The 17,004-nt window shown below is 36.5% G+C and overlaps 1 protein-coding gene across 7 annotated transcripts in view; it reads left to right on the top strand.

The window, feature by feature from the left end:
• LOC145682397 (uncharacterized) overlaps positions 1-17,004 on the top strand; it is a 260,717-nt gene that overhangs the window by 139,994 nt on the left and 103,719 nt on the right. For 5 of the 7 annotated variants that reach the window (XM_081754001.1, XM_081754004.1, XM_081754002.1 and 2 more), the window contains exon 4: positions 6,886-16,232. The exons of 1 other annotated variant lie outside the window; for it this stretch is intronic. In XM_081754001.1, the coding sequence (XP_081610127.1) occupies positions 7,171-10,368 (3,198 nt within the window). In that variant the 5' untranslated portion in view covers positions 6,886-7,170 and the 3' untranslated portion in view covers positions 10,369-16,232. Of the gene's footprint in view, positions 1-6,885; positions 16,233-17,004 lie in introns of those variants that run through there. One more of the 7 variants, XR_014130893.1, reaches the window with a different exon arrangement.

The raw sequence follows: 17,004 nt of genomic DNA, 5'->3' as shown, positions 1-17,004 counted from the left end.
CTAACCCAGAAGAAAAGGAAGGGAAAATATGTTCTTAACTTAAGTACGGATTTGTTGAGTCGAAATGATCTTCAGAATTGTGATTTTTTTAAAAAAGTAGTATCTTACGTCCAAGGGTTGATTCGGGAAGTTTTGGACATAAGGCGATATTGAAAGACACATTGACATATAGATTATCGTAGCGGGAGGGTCTGTTGTTGGTATCATTTAAAGGGTATTTTGTGGTTACAAGGGAAGGGGACTGAACCGTTGATATTCTTAAACTGTGCACGAGGAAAATGTCGCTACTTTAATTGTGTGCAAAAGTACATACAGCAAGTAGGTTCATTATTTTATTTGTTTATTATTTAAGAAGATATCTCGATAATTCACAGTCGTTGCATTGAATGACTAGGGCCTGAATTGGATCTGTGAAGAATCCCGGTGGTTGTTTATTTTAAACCACTGGAATATGGCAGTCTTCATATCATGTGGAACATGAGAGCCGTAAGCACTTTCTTGTTTCCTCTTTTTAAAGCTTGAAAATACGAAAGTGAGAAGGAGTCAGGGCTATATGTTGAGTGGTCCAACAGTTTCTTCCAGAATCGTGCCAATGAGTCTCTCAGCTTGCTGGCAACATGAAGGCAATCATTATCATGTAACAGAATAAATCCTGACAGCATGCTGCGTTTTGTTAGTGACTGCGTACCAAATGCACTGTATGTAAGACTGTTACAGTAACGGTCTGTGTTGATAGTTTAGTCTATAACAGTAAGTGGTTCGATTCTTGCTTGTCCGTGGTCGAGATAAGCCTTTATACAATAGTATGTGGTTCGTGTCCTACAGATCCCTAGGAGGGCTTAGGCGTTTATAATGGTTCAGGATTCGATCCTTTACGAGTAATACGTCTCCTTTAGAATTTAATGACAATTTGGATCATCCATCAAAACCGACAATACAGCCACTGGACTATACGGTTCAGAGTTCGAGCCAGAACATTCTGGGGAACCGACACAAAAGCTAACTCTAATTATATTCTCAGCGCTAATGCAATTTAATAATGTGGAAATTATTACGTTGCATAGGCACTGGTTGTTTGTGCTGAAAAGAAAAGTAAATTAGATTATTTCTTAAAACTAACAAATGTAAATTTATGTCATGATAATTATTTTGTAAAGGATACGCAAGATTTCACTTTTCACTTTAATTAACAACACTAAAACTTCACGAACGTATATTACATTACTTTTAGGCACTTTGATTTGGATAACTGCGTATAATAATAAAATTTAATACTCGGCCCAATTATTATTGTTGTAAGCGCGGAAGACGCGGTTGTCGCGGGTGACCGGTTGTATTTCGATACTTTGTTGGTTTCCACAATTTCACTGCCACTGTTCACTCACTTTGGCGCTGAAGGAAAATCATTTTGGTGATTCCAGGGGGATGTCCTGAAAGTTACGGATTGCATTTTCTCTCCATCCTTTTCATCTTCTTTGCGATGGGCAGGTTGCTTTTCACTGCTCCGTTGCTTCTCATTGTCCGGACGATTTTAAAGTTAACAATCATGTAAAAATGATCTAAGATTTCGAGTTCCTTTAGACTACATTTTCGTTGTTATTACTATACTGTTAAGGTATTAATGTGCTATGTTTAACAAAATGTTATGTCATTACTCGCCACAACACGGCTTTCATGGTAACTCGTGGTAGTTTCACCGGGCACACTTGTCAGACTAACTTAACTTTTTCCCCGTCTCCTCGCATTGCTACGCAGAGGATCGACTCACGATGCAGTCTAATGATGTCAAAGTTAAAAATAGCTATGACAACCCATAGGCAGGAATTTTTAGAGACGAAGTTTGTTCTCTGGGCTGAATTTTAACTCCTTATTTGGGAAGACGAGAGGAATACCACGATCTCCGTCGCAGACGGGACGCACACACACATATGCATATTCGTCTGTTTGCTGAGAGAAAAATTCTTGAGAGTGCTTTTATACGAGGTTCACTTAAAAATTAAAAATTTTCTTCATAAATATTCAATGAGCTGGACTATATGGTTACAAGTCTCGGTCTTTGGATGCCAGAAAATAGAGGTTTAGGACAATCGAAGAGCACAGCAAGCATGACTTTTCCTTTGGATATTCATTTTTATTTTAAGAACATAATTTCAGATACAGCTGAACGCTAGTTTACACTGGAATATCTAACAAATCTAAGAAATGATAACATAATAATAATCCAGAGAACTCATCCACTTAGCCCGTCCTCCCGGTCCTTAACGATTAGCCTTGTACCAATATTAAGGATGCCAGGAGAGGTCGACCAGCACATGTAGACGCTCGCTGTGTGACGTCTTTAGGACTTAACCCAATACGCTAATGCCGAGCTCCTCCGTGGCTAAGCGGTTAGCATACGCGCCTTTGGCGCGGGAGACCCGGGTTCGATTCCCGGCGGGAGCTCATGTGGTTCGGATTCCACGTTAATCAGTAGGTCCACGTCTCATATAGCCTCGCTGCTGAACGGGACGATAAACTCAAAATCAACTCAACCAATACGCTAATGCCAAGATTCGGAAGACTACAACCTCTAAACGGTCTTGTGGTTGGTTAGACCTGGGCGTATCCACACGAACAATGCAACAACACATTGACTAAACGTCAAAGATTCACTTATCACATATTTTTATAAATTTGCAACACTATACCAATTATTGTTACTTTGTATTCGACAACTGAGTTTAAACAGGAAAATTTCTGGGGTTGAGGGTAGCCTTGCTAAGCCACGTCATCTTTTAAAATTTGATTCATATATTCTTTTCACTCACCACTACACTTGCAACTCAACACACAATCTTCGGAGAGGTCAGAGTTTACCTTCTTTTTCCTTTAATCTCCTTCGATTGTTCGTCACTAGATGACAGCATTATCGAAACAAAACACTAATGAAAAGCAATACTTCCAAAGACTTACATAGAAGTTCAATAAAAATCACTGAATATTAGTTCCAGTAAACGGAATAAATCTTTACTTAAAATTGAAATAGTTACATTTGCGCTCGATGGGATGAATGCGCACCATGAAATAAAAGTAAGCGTTCAGGAAGTGTATACTATGGTTGTGTTCCTGATACGATCACCATTCCAACGATACATAACTACACATATCCAAGAAGGAACGTTGTGAGAACTTTCGCCATGCAACTGCTTTATCAGGTAAGAAGTCTTGTCCTCCTCCGACAACAACAACGAAAACGTGGGGCTTATTGATACCATAACGAAAACGTGGAGCTTCTTGACAACATAACGAAAACGTGGAGCTTATTGACAACATAGCGAAAACGCGGAGCTTATTGACAACATAACGAAAGCGTGAGGCTTATTGACAACATAACGAAAACGGGGCTTATTGACAACATAACGAAAGCGTGGGGCTTATTGACAACATAACGAAAACGTGGAGCTTATTGACAGCATAACGAAAACGTGGGGCTTATTGACAACATAACGAAAACGTGGAGCATATTGACAACATAACGAAAACGTGGAGCTTATTGACAACATAACGAAAACGTGGAGCTTTTCTAGGTAAAGTCCTTTCTTCACTTTCAGTTCATTTCATTTTCTTTATAATTCACTTACTTTAGTTTAAACTTTTACAAAATACTTTCAGTAAAATAAACAAAGTATGCCTGGTTCTTTTATATACCTTTCCCATGATATACTTTTTCAATAAAATTTTACCAACATTACTGTGATATGCGCTTATTAAAGTAAATAAACATATTGAAATATCATAAAAAGACATACAATATAATAAGTAACATAATACGTAACAAAGTAGATTCAGTAATTGTTTTCAAATACTCTTCTTTTTTCGACAAGAGAATTTCATATCGTTTACTGTTCTTCTGTAAAAATATCAATAGCATATCTTACCACGAAAATATAATGGAAAATAAAAGATGTGTTTCTTCTTTAACTCAGAACACACTGTTTGGCAAAATAAAGTATATTTCAAAAATATTTAGAAACAAAACACAAACATTTGAAGTTACTTATTAAATATACTATATGCAACTTCACATTGTGGAAACATCTTTATGTAAACTAGCAAGATACGCATTGGTTAAACAAATACTTCAATGAACAAGCAAACTTGTTTTTGCCTATCTGATATTTAAGATTATATATATATATCATTAGTATTGCATTTTCAAACATTTTAAGCCTCCAGCCATACGGCTTGGACAACTCTGGCGTACGTGGCCCGCGAAACGCGTGACACTGGTATCTGTACCATCCCGTATTCCAATTAGGCATGGGCAAAACCGGTTTTTATAAAAACCGAAACCCGAAAAACCGACATTTCGGTTTTCTCCGAAACCGGTTTCGGTGAAAGCTTTTCGAAAACACATAAAACTATTTATGTGGAAATGGATTCGGTTTCCGGAGAACAACGAAACACCATTCTGGGCAGAAATAGAACAAATTTTGAAAAAAAAACGGAATCGGTTTTAAAAAAAACCGAAACCGGATCTGGTGAAAAACCGAACCGGTTTTGGAGAAAACAGATAACCGGTTTCGGAGAAAACCGAAACCGGTTTTTTTTGAAAATTTTCAAAAACCGGTTTCGGTTTTTCTAAAAGCCGAAAATGGAAAAACCAGTTTTTGTGCCCACCACTAATTCCAATATCCCTATCAAATCCCTCGATGCTGCACCGATGGACTTTTGTGCTATTGAAGCGAGCTGTTTCCTGCCGGCATCCGCGCACAGTGCAAGGATTGTGGAAAGTTTGCAAGGATGAGTGGTTAAAACTAGAAGCCTTCTCCAATGGAAACTCCGGTGTCGGTTTATTGGGTATAGACAGGGTAGGTATATAGAACACAACCGCTGGTGGATACACGGCTCTGGGCCCAAGGGTGGGTATTTCAAAATCGTTTCCATAAACATGGATCTGCCTCTATTATTTTCTTATGCTCATAGGATAGAAGTTTTTCGTGTCAAAAGCATCGGCCATACTAAAGCGGCTTACGAGAACTAAAACGTGAGCAAATTTATAAATACCTTCGTTAGTTGTTTGGGTTGTTTATTCCTGTTTTCTTTCTCTGATCCCTGCAGGAGAGCATTACTGTGAGTGCTTATTATTAGGAAGAGGAAGTCATACAAAAGAGCACTTGCACTCAAGGGGTCGATCGCACATTTATCGCTCTATGCTGCAGGCTACTTTAGGCTTCCGTTGGTCACTAGCATGAGGCATCTAAAATTGGCTCATGTCAATAACGTACATTCGTGGGAAAGCCTTAGTTAATATTTGTGCCTGGTTGTCCCCCGATATTAGAAATAGTTGCTCCATATGAGATTAAAGGACATACCCTTTCAGTGGCGGCCTCATATTCAAATCGAGTATTTGCCACCTGTTCAAATATCCAGACAGATATTTGATCATCGTTTGACTAGTGATTGTAAGAGATAAACGCAAAACAAATGACACGAGCTCTGGAGACTGTGTTGGATATACACATTCTTCTCTCATTACCGCGCGAAATAGCTCCTTTTGCTTTGAAAATTTCTTGCATTATATAGAATCCTTCGATTGTCAGAAAATAAGCGGTAACGGAGTAATTGGAACATGACTAATCATGAGATGACACAATAACCATGGTTGGTTTCGGTATATCAATAGTATTTATGAGTACTTCTAACTGTGAGCTTAATTGGTCTGATATTCGCTTCAGGAAGAACCTGTCATAAAGGAATGTATATACTTTCGGTGCGAAATGCACAATATCGCCTAATAGCTGATAAATTTAATATACTTTGTATATTGAAATGTATGAAAGAGTACTTACACAGCATCATGTTGACTTTGCCTATCCATATTTTTCAGTAGCTCTGCTTTTTTAATTTTTTTTTTTTTTAATACAAATAATTAAACATGTGAAATATCTAAACTTGAATTGACAATACACTTGAAGTTAGAAAATACGGACAAGTCAGGGTATTTCGTTCAATGTATGTAACGGAAATTGTTACTCTTCAAGATGCGGACATGTCATGATGTAATCCTGTGTAGGGAAGGTATTCTACAACAGTACTCTATGGATATGAGTACGAATAATCCGGGGTATATTGTTGCTTTTTTAATGATAAGCTAGCTGTTTTCTCTGGGAACATGAAACTTCGGGGTACTTAAGTCATAGAAAGGTGAGTAAATCTATTATTTATTTGTTTGTTTTTAATGTATATTTGTATATTACAATATTTATAAATTACAATGTTAGACGGGAACTAATTAATAATTACAATCATTTCATCATCTCTAAGCCACAATCAAAGTTTTCCTTGCATAGCTTAGATATGGCCGTGTTTTTTCCATAAACTTCGCTGGCTCGTGAATAAACATACTTTAGAAACGCTTGTAGCGAAAAACGGGAGCTACGGTGGCTCAGTGGTAGAGCGTTCACCTCTGGTGCATGAGATTCTTGGTTCGATTCCAGCTCCCGCCAAGTGAACTGTATGGTGGACAAACACTGTGTGCGTTTTTTTTTCTCGGGGTTTCCCACTTTCTTCATTCCACCATTTCTCATCATCACCGTCTCCTTTAGCCTAGCCGGCATAACCGTGGGACGTAAAACAAAGATGTCATTTATTTTTTTTCCGTAGTGGAAAATGGTTTTATTTAATTTATTAGAAACATTTGTTGAACTTTTTTTTTTTTTTAAAAAAAAAAGATGGTACATTAAACGAAACAATTATAAAGAAAGTTATTCAAATTTATAAATAGCTTTTTGTTTCCATTTGCAACCTGAAAATAAAGACAAAACGAATCGTAAATGCTAATTTATATTTGCTAGTAAGTTTCTTCTAACAATTTATGTTGTTCTTTTCGTTTTACTTTTGCAGGGAAAGCAGTTGTAAAACTACTGAACACTGAAAGAAAAAAACAAATAGTTTCATAGAGTAAATAATAAGAGCATTGTAGTTATCGTGGAAAGCAGGACACACTTAATCCTTCTCCAGTGTATAAAACGGACAATTTTACTATTATTCAGCGAACTCACTTCACGAAATATTTTACTAAATAGTGTATTCTCTTGCTAATAAAAGTTCATGGAATGTAGATATAATTGAAAAATTGTAAATAATTCATTTGTTAAAATTGAGTTTCAAAGCTTACAATTAACGGAAATGGCAGGTGATTTGCGGTCATATCTAAATATTATAAATCCTTCGGTTACCTCAACGTTGGTTGTACAAACTATAAGCAGTTGTTTGGACGCAAAAGTTCCAGGTATCGTTTCGGTGGAGGGAAATTTCAGAATATGGTTTAAAAATTCTCGTGAAAGACATTTGTACATTCGGAAAATATCAGCTAAAAGATATTTCGGTCCGAATGCAAAATATGAAGTTCCAGCTCGTGCATACTCTTGTATAATTAAGGAAATTCTTCTAGTAGCTACAGGGGAAGAAATAGTAGCAGAATTGCGTGAAAGAGGAGTGAATATTGTAGAAGCAAGAGTTTTTGAGGGTAGACATTTATTATTGTTTAGTAAAAATTATACAGAATTTGAATGTTTGGTTCATTGTGGTATTTTCTTTAAAGGAGAAATGTTCAGTGTAGAGTACAATAAGCAGTACGAAACATGCGCAAGATGTCAACAATTTGGACATGTGATTATGGATTGTGGAAGTACTCATCCCGTTTGTAGAATATGTGGTAAGCATACACTGACAGATTTCTGTTCGCATTATGAATGGTGCTCTCCCTTCAACATGATTTTGTATTGTTCTTCGTGCAATGTAACCGGTCATAAAACCGGGGATGTTGAGTGTCCTAAGTATCCCAAAAATGTGATAAACCCTTTTCCATGTATTATTCATGTAGAGCCCAGAATACAAACTGTTAAAGAGTTTTATTCACATTGGGTTGAGAATGCTACTGCGATGTCATGTGCCACGGTTAGTTCAGATAAAGGAAAGTCAGACAGTGAAAATATTGGTGAGGAGGACCCTTTCCATTCTGAAAACAATGCTGAAGTTTCACAGAGTGATAATGGGTTTATGGTTACAAGGAAGTGTGCATCGAAAAGCAATAGGGAGAAGGCTCAGCTAGGTGCTATGAAGAAAGGAAACAATGATTATGCATTTGGAAATGTAACTAGTATTTACAAACGTGACAATCTTGTTGGTCAGACATTAGATGATGCAGTTGGAAGCGTAACTAATATTTACAAACGTGACAATCTTGTTGATCTGACAGTAGATGATGCAGTTGAAACCGTAACTAATATTTACAAACGTGACAATCTTGTTGATCTGACAGTAGATGATGCAGTTGAAACCGTAACTAGTATTTACAAACGTGACAATTTTGTTGGTCAGACATTAGATGATGCAGTTGGAAGCATAACTAGTATTTACAAACGTGACAATCTTGTTGGTCAGACATTAGATGATGCAATTGGAAGCGTAACTAGTATTTACAAACGTGACAATTTTGTTGGTCAGACATTAGATGATGCAGTTGGAAGCATAACTAGTATTTACAAACGTGACAATCTTGTTGGTCAGACATTAGATGATGCAATTGGAAGCGTAACTAGTATTTACAAACGTGACAATCTTGTTGGTCAGACATTAGATGATGCAGTTAGAAGCATAACTAGTATTTACAAACGTGACAATCTTGTTGGTCAGACAGTAGATGATGCAATTGGAAGCGGAACTGGTATTTACAAACATGGCAATCTTGTTGGTCAGACAGATGATGCAATTGGAAGCGTAACTGGTATTTACAAATGTGACAATCTTGTTGGTCATACACTAGATGATGCAATTGGAAGCGTAACTAGTATTTACAAACATGGCAATCTTGTTGGTCAGACAGTAGATGATGCAATTGGAAGCGGAACTGGTATTCACAAACATGGCAATCTTGTTGGTCAGACAGATTATGCAATTGGAAGCGTAACTGGTATTTACAAACGTGACAATCTTGTTGGTCAGACAGTAGATGATGCAATTGGAAGCGGAACTGGTATTTACAAATATGGCAATCTTGTTGGTCAGACAGATGATGCAATTGGAAGCGTAACTGGTATTTACAAATGTGACAATCTTGTTGGCCATACACTAGATAATGCAATTGGAAGCGTAACTAGTATTTACAAACGTGACAATCTTGTTGGTCAGACATTCGATACAAGTAATCTAGAACGTAGGAAATATATCGATATAACAGGTGCTAATTGGAAAAAGATGGAAAGTGCAATTGCTAGATGGAATAATGACACGCGAATGGAAAGTACAGTTGCTAGATGGAATAATGACAGACGAAAGAAACGAAAGAAGCGGAGGAAAAAACTATTAACAAACGACTCCGAAGCTGTTGCAACAAGTGATGTTCTTAAAGATTATAGGGATATAGTTGGACTATCGGTTAGAATATTACATGAGACGTACGGAGGAAAGAAACATATTCCGCATGCTGCGGTAGAGCAATACAAGAGGTTCAGAAAAGTGTATATTGACACTTTAAATTCTTTGATAAGTTCAGATCACCAAATGGAATTACCTCCTCTGAAACTATCTAGGTTTGGGGCAAAGATGGATGCTAAGACTGAAGAATTAAATGCTATAAGAAGTATTTTAGAATGTCATCCAAATAATTCGAATAGTGTTGAAGGGGAAAGCAGTAACTCATGTTTTCAAGACAGAAAAGATGATTTGCAATCAACTCGAGGAGAGAATACCAATATTCCAGCCTTCCGTAGCAAGTCAGATGTAATCTCAGAAAGTGGTGCAATTGACGAAACATTGTCATCGGAGAGAATGGGAAGGGACGAAGTACTTCCTGAAATAATGGATTGGGTTAAGAAAGAGAAAAGATCTGATTATGATCGTGAGGGAGATCTACCAGAATCAAAGAGAAAGTGTTTCGTGAAAGAAGAAGTTGAAGAGAAATTTACACAGACAGAGAATTTGATGCAGGTTAACTCAGAATTTCACTCTGCTAATGACAGTCCGTTACAGGAAAAAGAGGTAAAGGATGCTTGTTGCCAAACTTGTGATAATGGAGTCCAAATAAAGAGTGCCAATGCACAATGTGTTGAAATGAGAAATGACTGCGCAGATACCTCAGGGTCTAATGATTTTGTTGAAAAAGTTGTACACGACAAATTATTAATTTGGACTGAGTGTATGGCCACATTTACAGCATCTCTTCTGGAAGAATGTCATCCATCAGGTGTGAGTGATCCAAATAGAAGACCACCTATCAGTGGTAGATACAAAGCAATTATGAAGAGGAGATTGCCTGGTTTGAAGAGAGACATTTTGAAAGAGTTGAAAAAAGTTGATTCAAAAGATATCGAAAATGACAACTGATGATAAAGACAAAAGGTGATCACAAGGGAAATTTAACTAGCAAAAGACTAATACGAGGCACGTCCAAAAAATAAATGTACTAGATTTTTGTAGGTTTCAATATATATATATATATATATATAAAACAAAACTTTTACGTGCTTACATCAGTACATATGTGAACTATTTTTCCATTAAGTCGCCATCCTTCTCGATGGACTTAGTGAGACGAGGGATTAACTTTTTTATGACTTGGTCAAAGAAGTCTGCCGCCACCTCTTTTTCCCAAATCTTCATTTTCACCTTTACTTCCTCGTCAGTTGATTTTTTTTCCCTACCCATGTGTATCTTCAGGAGGGTGAACAGATGATAGTCTGAAGGCGCCAAGTTACTGCGTGAATCAGTTAAAATCGACGGTCTTCCACTCCTTTGCTCACCGTGCACATCACTGCGACCGTGTTTAAATTCACGACACCACTTGAAACACCCTCGTACGATTCATAATTCCTTCACCATAAACTGATTTGATCTCGTTAAGAACTTCAGACGAAGATTTTTCCCTTCACAACGAGATAACGGATAACGCTGCGAATCTCGCACTTGGCGGCACATTTTATCGACTTCTTTTACGGGAGACGTTACTGTGGCCACAGTTTTGGACCTACCGACTCGTGATTGGGCCCGGTGGAAAAGATAGGAACCAAGCTACAGGGCTGTGTGACCAACATAGCAATAACAAATTCCCTCTGCCCGCGAGGGCCCTAGTACACTTATTTTGTGGACGTTCCTCGTAGGTTAGTTTGTAGTCTAGCTTCGGTAGCCATTAATACTATCTTTAAGTAAGAAATGAAATAATCGTCTTGATATTGAAACCAATAATCAATGAAAGTGTTAACTCCTTTCTTGCCATTTCTCAAATACTTTAAGAGTATTGGGGAAACACTTTTTGTAGAAGGTTCCTTTAGTTCATAGTCTTCGACGTATTTAGTGAAACATTTCACATTTAATTATTAATGAGGTGCTATTTATTAAAAGTTATACATTTTTAATTTTTGTTGACAGTTTTTTCTTATTTAATAAATGATTTGTAGTTTATGTACAATTATTGGGTTTCTACCTGCCTCATAAAGACTGTGTTTGTGTGAGTATTACCGAGTTAACGTTAAGTCTAAAACATAAAACTATTTTAATTAGACCTGTTATTCATACCAGGTCTAATTAAACCTAGCGTGTGTAACCTCTGATGTATTGTAAATTGTAGATGAAAGTATGTTTTCGTGTTCGCAAACTCTCATGTAAATATGATTCTGTATCTGATGGATCTTCCAAACAGAAATTAAAATCGTGTTAAATTTATTTAGCTTCCTTTGCTACAGATATGTCTATCAAAGGTTTTGATAGTAATGTTTTGATAAATCGTAGCTTAGTGAATTGTGTAAATGAGGCATTCGGAATAAAAAGGAAACAATATCCTTCTGAATTACACATTAGAAGGGGGCTCGATTCCTTCCCCGTCCGGTTCCGTCCAATCTTATTCACCATGAAAATTACTCGTCGTGGTACTTGTATACTTCTTCTTCTTCTTCTTTTTTTTTAAAAAAACTTTTTTGCATTCACTGTTTTTTAATATGAAAGAGTTCGTTTTTTTTTTCTCCTATGAGGCGCATCCAGAAGGTAACATTCCCACGCATCCCATAGCTAGGAAACGTATGCTGCGCGAAGCGACTGCGTGCACATGAGAGAGTAAAATCCTAACATGGTCTACGCGCCAGTGGAACTTCCCTAGTGCTCACAGTAGCGTCGTGGCAGTGGTTGAAGGTGGATGTTCCTATTCCAGCTCCCACCGCGTGTGAAGTGGGAGCAGTGATAAAGTTTTTGAATGCGTAGGGCATAGCGCCGATTTAAATCCATCGTCAGCTATGCCAGGTCTGTGGGCCTAACGTCATGACCAAGCAGTTCCCGCAGATTTTGCGCTCCTTATTCCACACCATTGTCACGGAGCGCCTGTTCAAGAAGTTGTGTGTGTGCCAGGTGGATGCCGAAGCAACCGACTCCAGAACACAAAGCAGGGTATATGGTGTCAGCATTGACATTTTTGCAACGATACAGCGCACGATGGATTTCAATCGGCGCTATGCCATGTGCATTGAAAAACTTTATCACTGCTCGCACTTCACACGCGGCGGGAGCTGGAATAGGAACGTCTATCTTCAACCACAGCCACGACGCTACTGAGAGCACTAGGGAAGTTCCGCTGGCGCATGCGCCATGCTAGCACCTTAGTCTCTGACGGGCACGCAGTCGCTTTGCGCAACATACGGTTTCCTAGCTATGGAATGCGTGGGAAACTTACTTTCTGGATGCGCCTCGTAAATTCTGTCCTTCTCCCAGGAAATATTAGTGTTACTAGTCACTTGTATTAAAAAAAAAATAAAATAAATAAATTACTCGCTGACTAAATATAGAATGCAAATTGTTTTTTTTTTTTTTTAACTTTCTTTTTCTTAAGACGAACAAATTTCAAGGAATATATTCCTTAACGGAAACATTGTTATAACGGTCAGCGTATTGAGTAATAAGAAAAGAAAAGAAAGAAAGAAAATCTCGTTCTACTTGTTTAAAAAAATGAACGAAGTTTTTAGTTCGTCCCATCAGGAAATGGAAGAATGCCTTTTAGGATTCCGTTCCTTTAAAATGAATGGATTCACTGCATATCATTCGAATAGTTGTAGTAGAATTGTATTTGCGAACAGTTATTTCAGTAACAAAAGAAATACTGGCCAAAGCTTAAACACACACTGTATTTTAAACTATAATAGGTTACAGTCAGGCACGTAGCCAGGATTTCGTGAGGGGGGGGGGGGGGAGTCCGTGACATGAAATACTGTCGTCATCACACCAGAAATTCGATCATTCTGGACAATTTTACTGGAACATAAATTGGTTCGTTTAGCCAGGATTTCGTAACGGGGGGAGGGGGGGTGACATGAAATTCTGAGGGCCCAGGAGCTCGATCAATTTAAACTACTTTACTATCAACATATATTGGTTTGTGAGGATATGTTGGTAAGTATTTTAATAAACTATAAAGAAATCTCGAGTAAAATAAAAAAGTATTGAAAAAGATTATACAATATTTACATCCTTCCTCTGTTTATTCAAATATAACAATTTTCCTTTCATTATGACCTCAGCTATTATAAAAAGTACATACTCAATAATGTCTTGTAAAATATTTTGCAATATCTGCGTTCCTTTTTCTGTTGAATCAAATGTTAACAGAACTTTCTTTCCACATATATTTTTGTTTTTATTATTCCGTCAACTACTGTCTGTTTCAAATGACAGGTTAAAAGAGCAGTAGAAAATTGTTTTTGAAATAACTTGTTTGCTATTGTAAGAATGCGATGACGAAAAATTATGATAAAAATTGTCCACGCTGTTACACAACGGCACTATATTTTCGGAAGCTTGAAATCTCCCTGACTAGTAGCAGAAATCTGAGAATTCCGCAACTTTTCTAGAAATTTCAAATTCTCTTACTCTTCCAGGATATATCGCTCACCTCACAACCATGTATTGCAAGTAATACAAATTCCACATAAGAAAGAGTAACCAAAAGCTTCCTGTAGTTTATTTTTAACGCTGATCCTTCTTTTTCTCATTTCATTTTGTTTCATCCTTCCCTAATTTTTTTCATTTCTAGTCTCGAAGGGGGGGGGACCCCGCTGGCTACGTGCCTGGTTACAGTTTCGGATATCTACCATATCCTTCATTATACTCTATATAGACACTATAGAACATAAATGAAGATACATCAGTATGAAAAAAAAAAAATCTTAAGTTCTATTGGCTGAAGCCTTCAGCCAAACCCCTTGTCCATTTTCCTGCCAATCACGTGCCGTCATTTTTGATCCTTTATAAGGGCCTTTTTAAATTCCATCTTCCTGTCTAGGCTATACAAAATTATCTGCCATAATTCATTAATAGGTGAGCCCTCTGTCCAGTTCATCAGCTTATCTCCTCATACCTTCTTTATCAAATTTGCTTATTTCCACTTCTTTCTTATCATTCTCTTCTCTACCTCCAGTGCTTTTTCTATAGTGTCTATATAGTGTCTGATGAAGGATATGGTAGATACCCAAACTGTAACACGTTATAGTTTAAAATGCAGTTGAAGATTTGGTCAGTCTTTCTTTTGTTACTACAATATCCAATTCAAAACCATGGATATTGGGGTCCCGGGTTCAAACCCTGCTCCCACCAAGTAAACTTTGTGGTGGACAAACACCGTGTGCGTGGGTTTTCTTGGGGTTCTCCCGTTTCCTCCCACTTTCTTCATTCCACCATTTCATTCATTACTCATCATCACCGTCTTCTTTAGCCTAACCGGCATAACCGCGGGACGTAAAACTCAAAGATTTCATTTTTTCAAATATCAGATGATGATAATAGTATTATTGTTATATCATCATCATCATCGTCGTCGTATATCCTGGTCATAGATCCACTTCTCATCTTAATTATGTTCACTTTGGGAAGGAATTACTGGGGAAGTATTTGCATATGTAAAGTAGGAGTCTCTATCCACAACTTATATTAATAACTTTATTCGTGTAGAATATTAATATTATTACGACTAAAAATTAAAGCTTCAATCTTCTGTGTTTTGGATATTAGTCGCATACTAATGAGGTCTATCAGCGTTTATACACTTGTTTCATTATATTTTTTAAATGTGTTGTAGATATTTGTATAATAATTTAGAAAATTTAAAGGCAATTTCTGCAATCTCTGAATTCTTATTTTAGAATAAACTTGTTAAGATTTAATTTACTCGTAAGAAGCCAATAAGTTAATATCGAGTTCGCCACTTTTCTATTCTGAATGCCTCAACCTAGTTTTTTCTCTTTCTTTTTTAGATTGTGTTCAAATATTGACCTCGACAGTTCCTAAATATTATTTTTTTTCTTTCTTTCTGACTCTTAAATAAACTATAGGGTGATTATTTTGATAACAGATCCAAGAAAATTCAAATATTTCAGCAAGTATGAACGGACAGTTGTGAAATTTGTGTCTGAAACGTGAAACGTTGGGAAAGGAGGGAGGAAATTGGTCGTTGGGGCAGCGACAGCAGGTTGACTTAGGCCCTTTCAATTTCTTCTTGTGATTCGCTTTAAAAGGAAAAGCTTATGCTAAAAGGACGAGTTAAAAGGAAAGCTTATGCTAAAAGAACGCGTTGAAAAGAAGGCTTAGCTAAAAATGCGTTAAAAGGAAAAGCTTATGCTAAAAAGAACACGTTAAAAGGAAAAGCTTATGCTAAAAAGGTCGTATTAAAAGGAGTAGATTATGCTAAAAAGGGCGCGTTAAAAGGAGTAGCTTATGCTAAAAGACGCGTTAAAAGGAAAAGCTTATGCCATAAAAAAGACGCGTTGAAAGCAGAAGCTTATGCTAAAACGACACGTTAAAAGGAAAACTTAGCTAAAAGGATACCTTAAAAGAAATAGCTTATGCTAAAAGGATGCTTTAAAAGAAGAGCGTATGCTAAAAGGACGCGTTAAAAGGAAAATCATATGCTAAAAGGACGCATAATATTCATCTGGATATCACAGACATGAAAAGTCACGTTCAGCCCTGCCTGGACAGTGGTGGCTAACATTTTCAGCGTATCAAGAATTTACGTAGTTCGCATTGAATACAGTATATAGTCACATATACATGTTTAAAATCTAATGGATAGCTTTGAGATAATCACATTTTCTTGGATCAAGTACCAAAAGAATCACCCAGTGTATATATATTTTTTGTGATTTTGTAAGAAGACTGTTTAGTATATTAATTGTATTTTTTGAAGTGATCCATGTATTTTTATAAAATGATGAAAATGTTTGTATTTTATGATAGCATGCTTGGAAGTTTTTTAAATACTTCTTTTATGTTATGTCTAATTATTACGTGTATAATAAAAAAAAAAAAACATACGTCTGTTCCTTGACATAGTGTTATATTAAAATTTATCTCCCGTAACTTTTTTAAACCTTTATCCATAGTATTATAACAAACAAAGACAATAGTCTTCATTTCAGTAAAGTTTTCTTACAAGCATTACAAAAAAGACAATAAGTTTTCTTTTCAGTAAGGTTTTACTAAAAACATTACAACAAAGACAATAGTTTTCATTTCAGTGAGGTTTTATTAAAAGTATTACAACAAAGACAATAGTCTTCATTTCAGTGAGGTTTTATTAAAAGTATTACAACAAAGACAATAGTCTTCATTTCAGTAAGGTTTTATTAAAAGCATTACAACAGGTTTTATTAAAAGCATTACAACAAAGACAATAGTCTTCATTTCAGTAAGGTTTTATTAAAAGCATTACAACAAAGACAATAGTCTTCATTTCAGTAAGGTTTTATTACAAGCATTACAACAAAGACAATAGTCTTCATTTCAGTAAGGTTTTATTAAAAGCATTGCAACAAAGACAATAGTCTTCATTGCAGTAAGGTTTTATTAAAAGTATTATAACAAAGACAATAGTCTTCATTTCAGTAAGGTTTCATTAGAAGCATATTTGTTAACACATAACATACGTAGTTTAAGGAAGGTGGATGTTGTATGAGGTACAGTCAATAAATAACAGCAATTTCACCTTAA

This window comes from Thermobia domestica, chromosome 3 (genome assembly GCF_964235325.1).
Source record: "Thermobia domestica chromosome 3, izTheDome1.hap1.1, whole genome shotgun sequence".
Lineage (NCBI taxonomy): Eukaryota > Metazoa > Arthropoda > Insecta > Zygentoma > Lepismatidae > Thermobia > Thermobia domestica.
The sequence above is the reverse complement of the archived record's forward strand: the minus strand, read 5'-3'. Positions and strand labels throughout refer to the sequence as shown.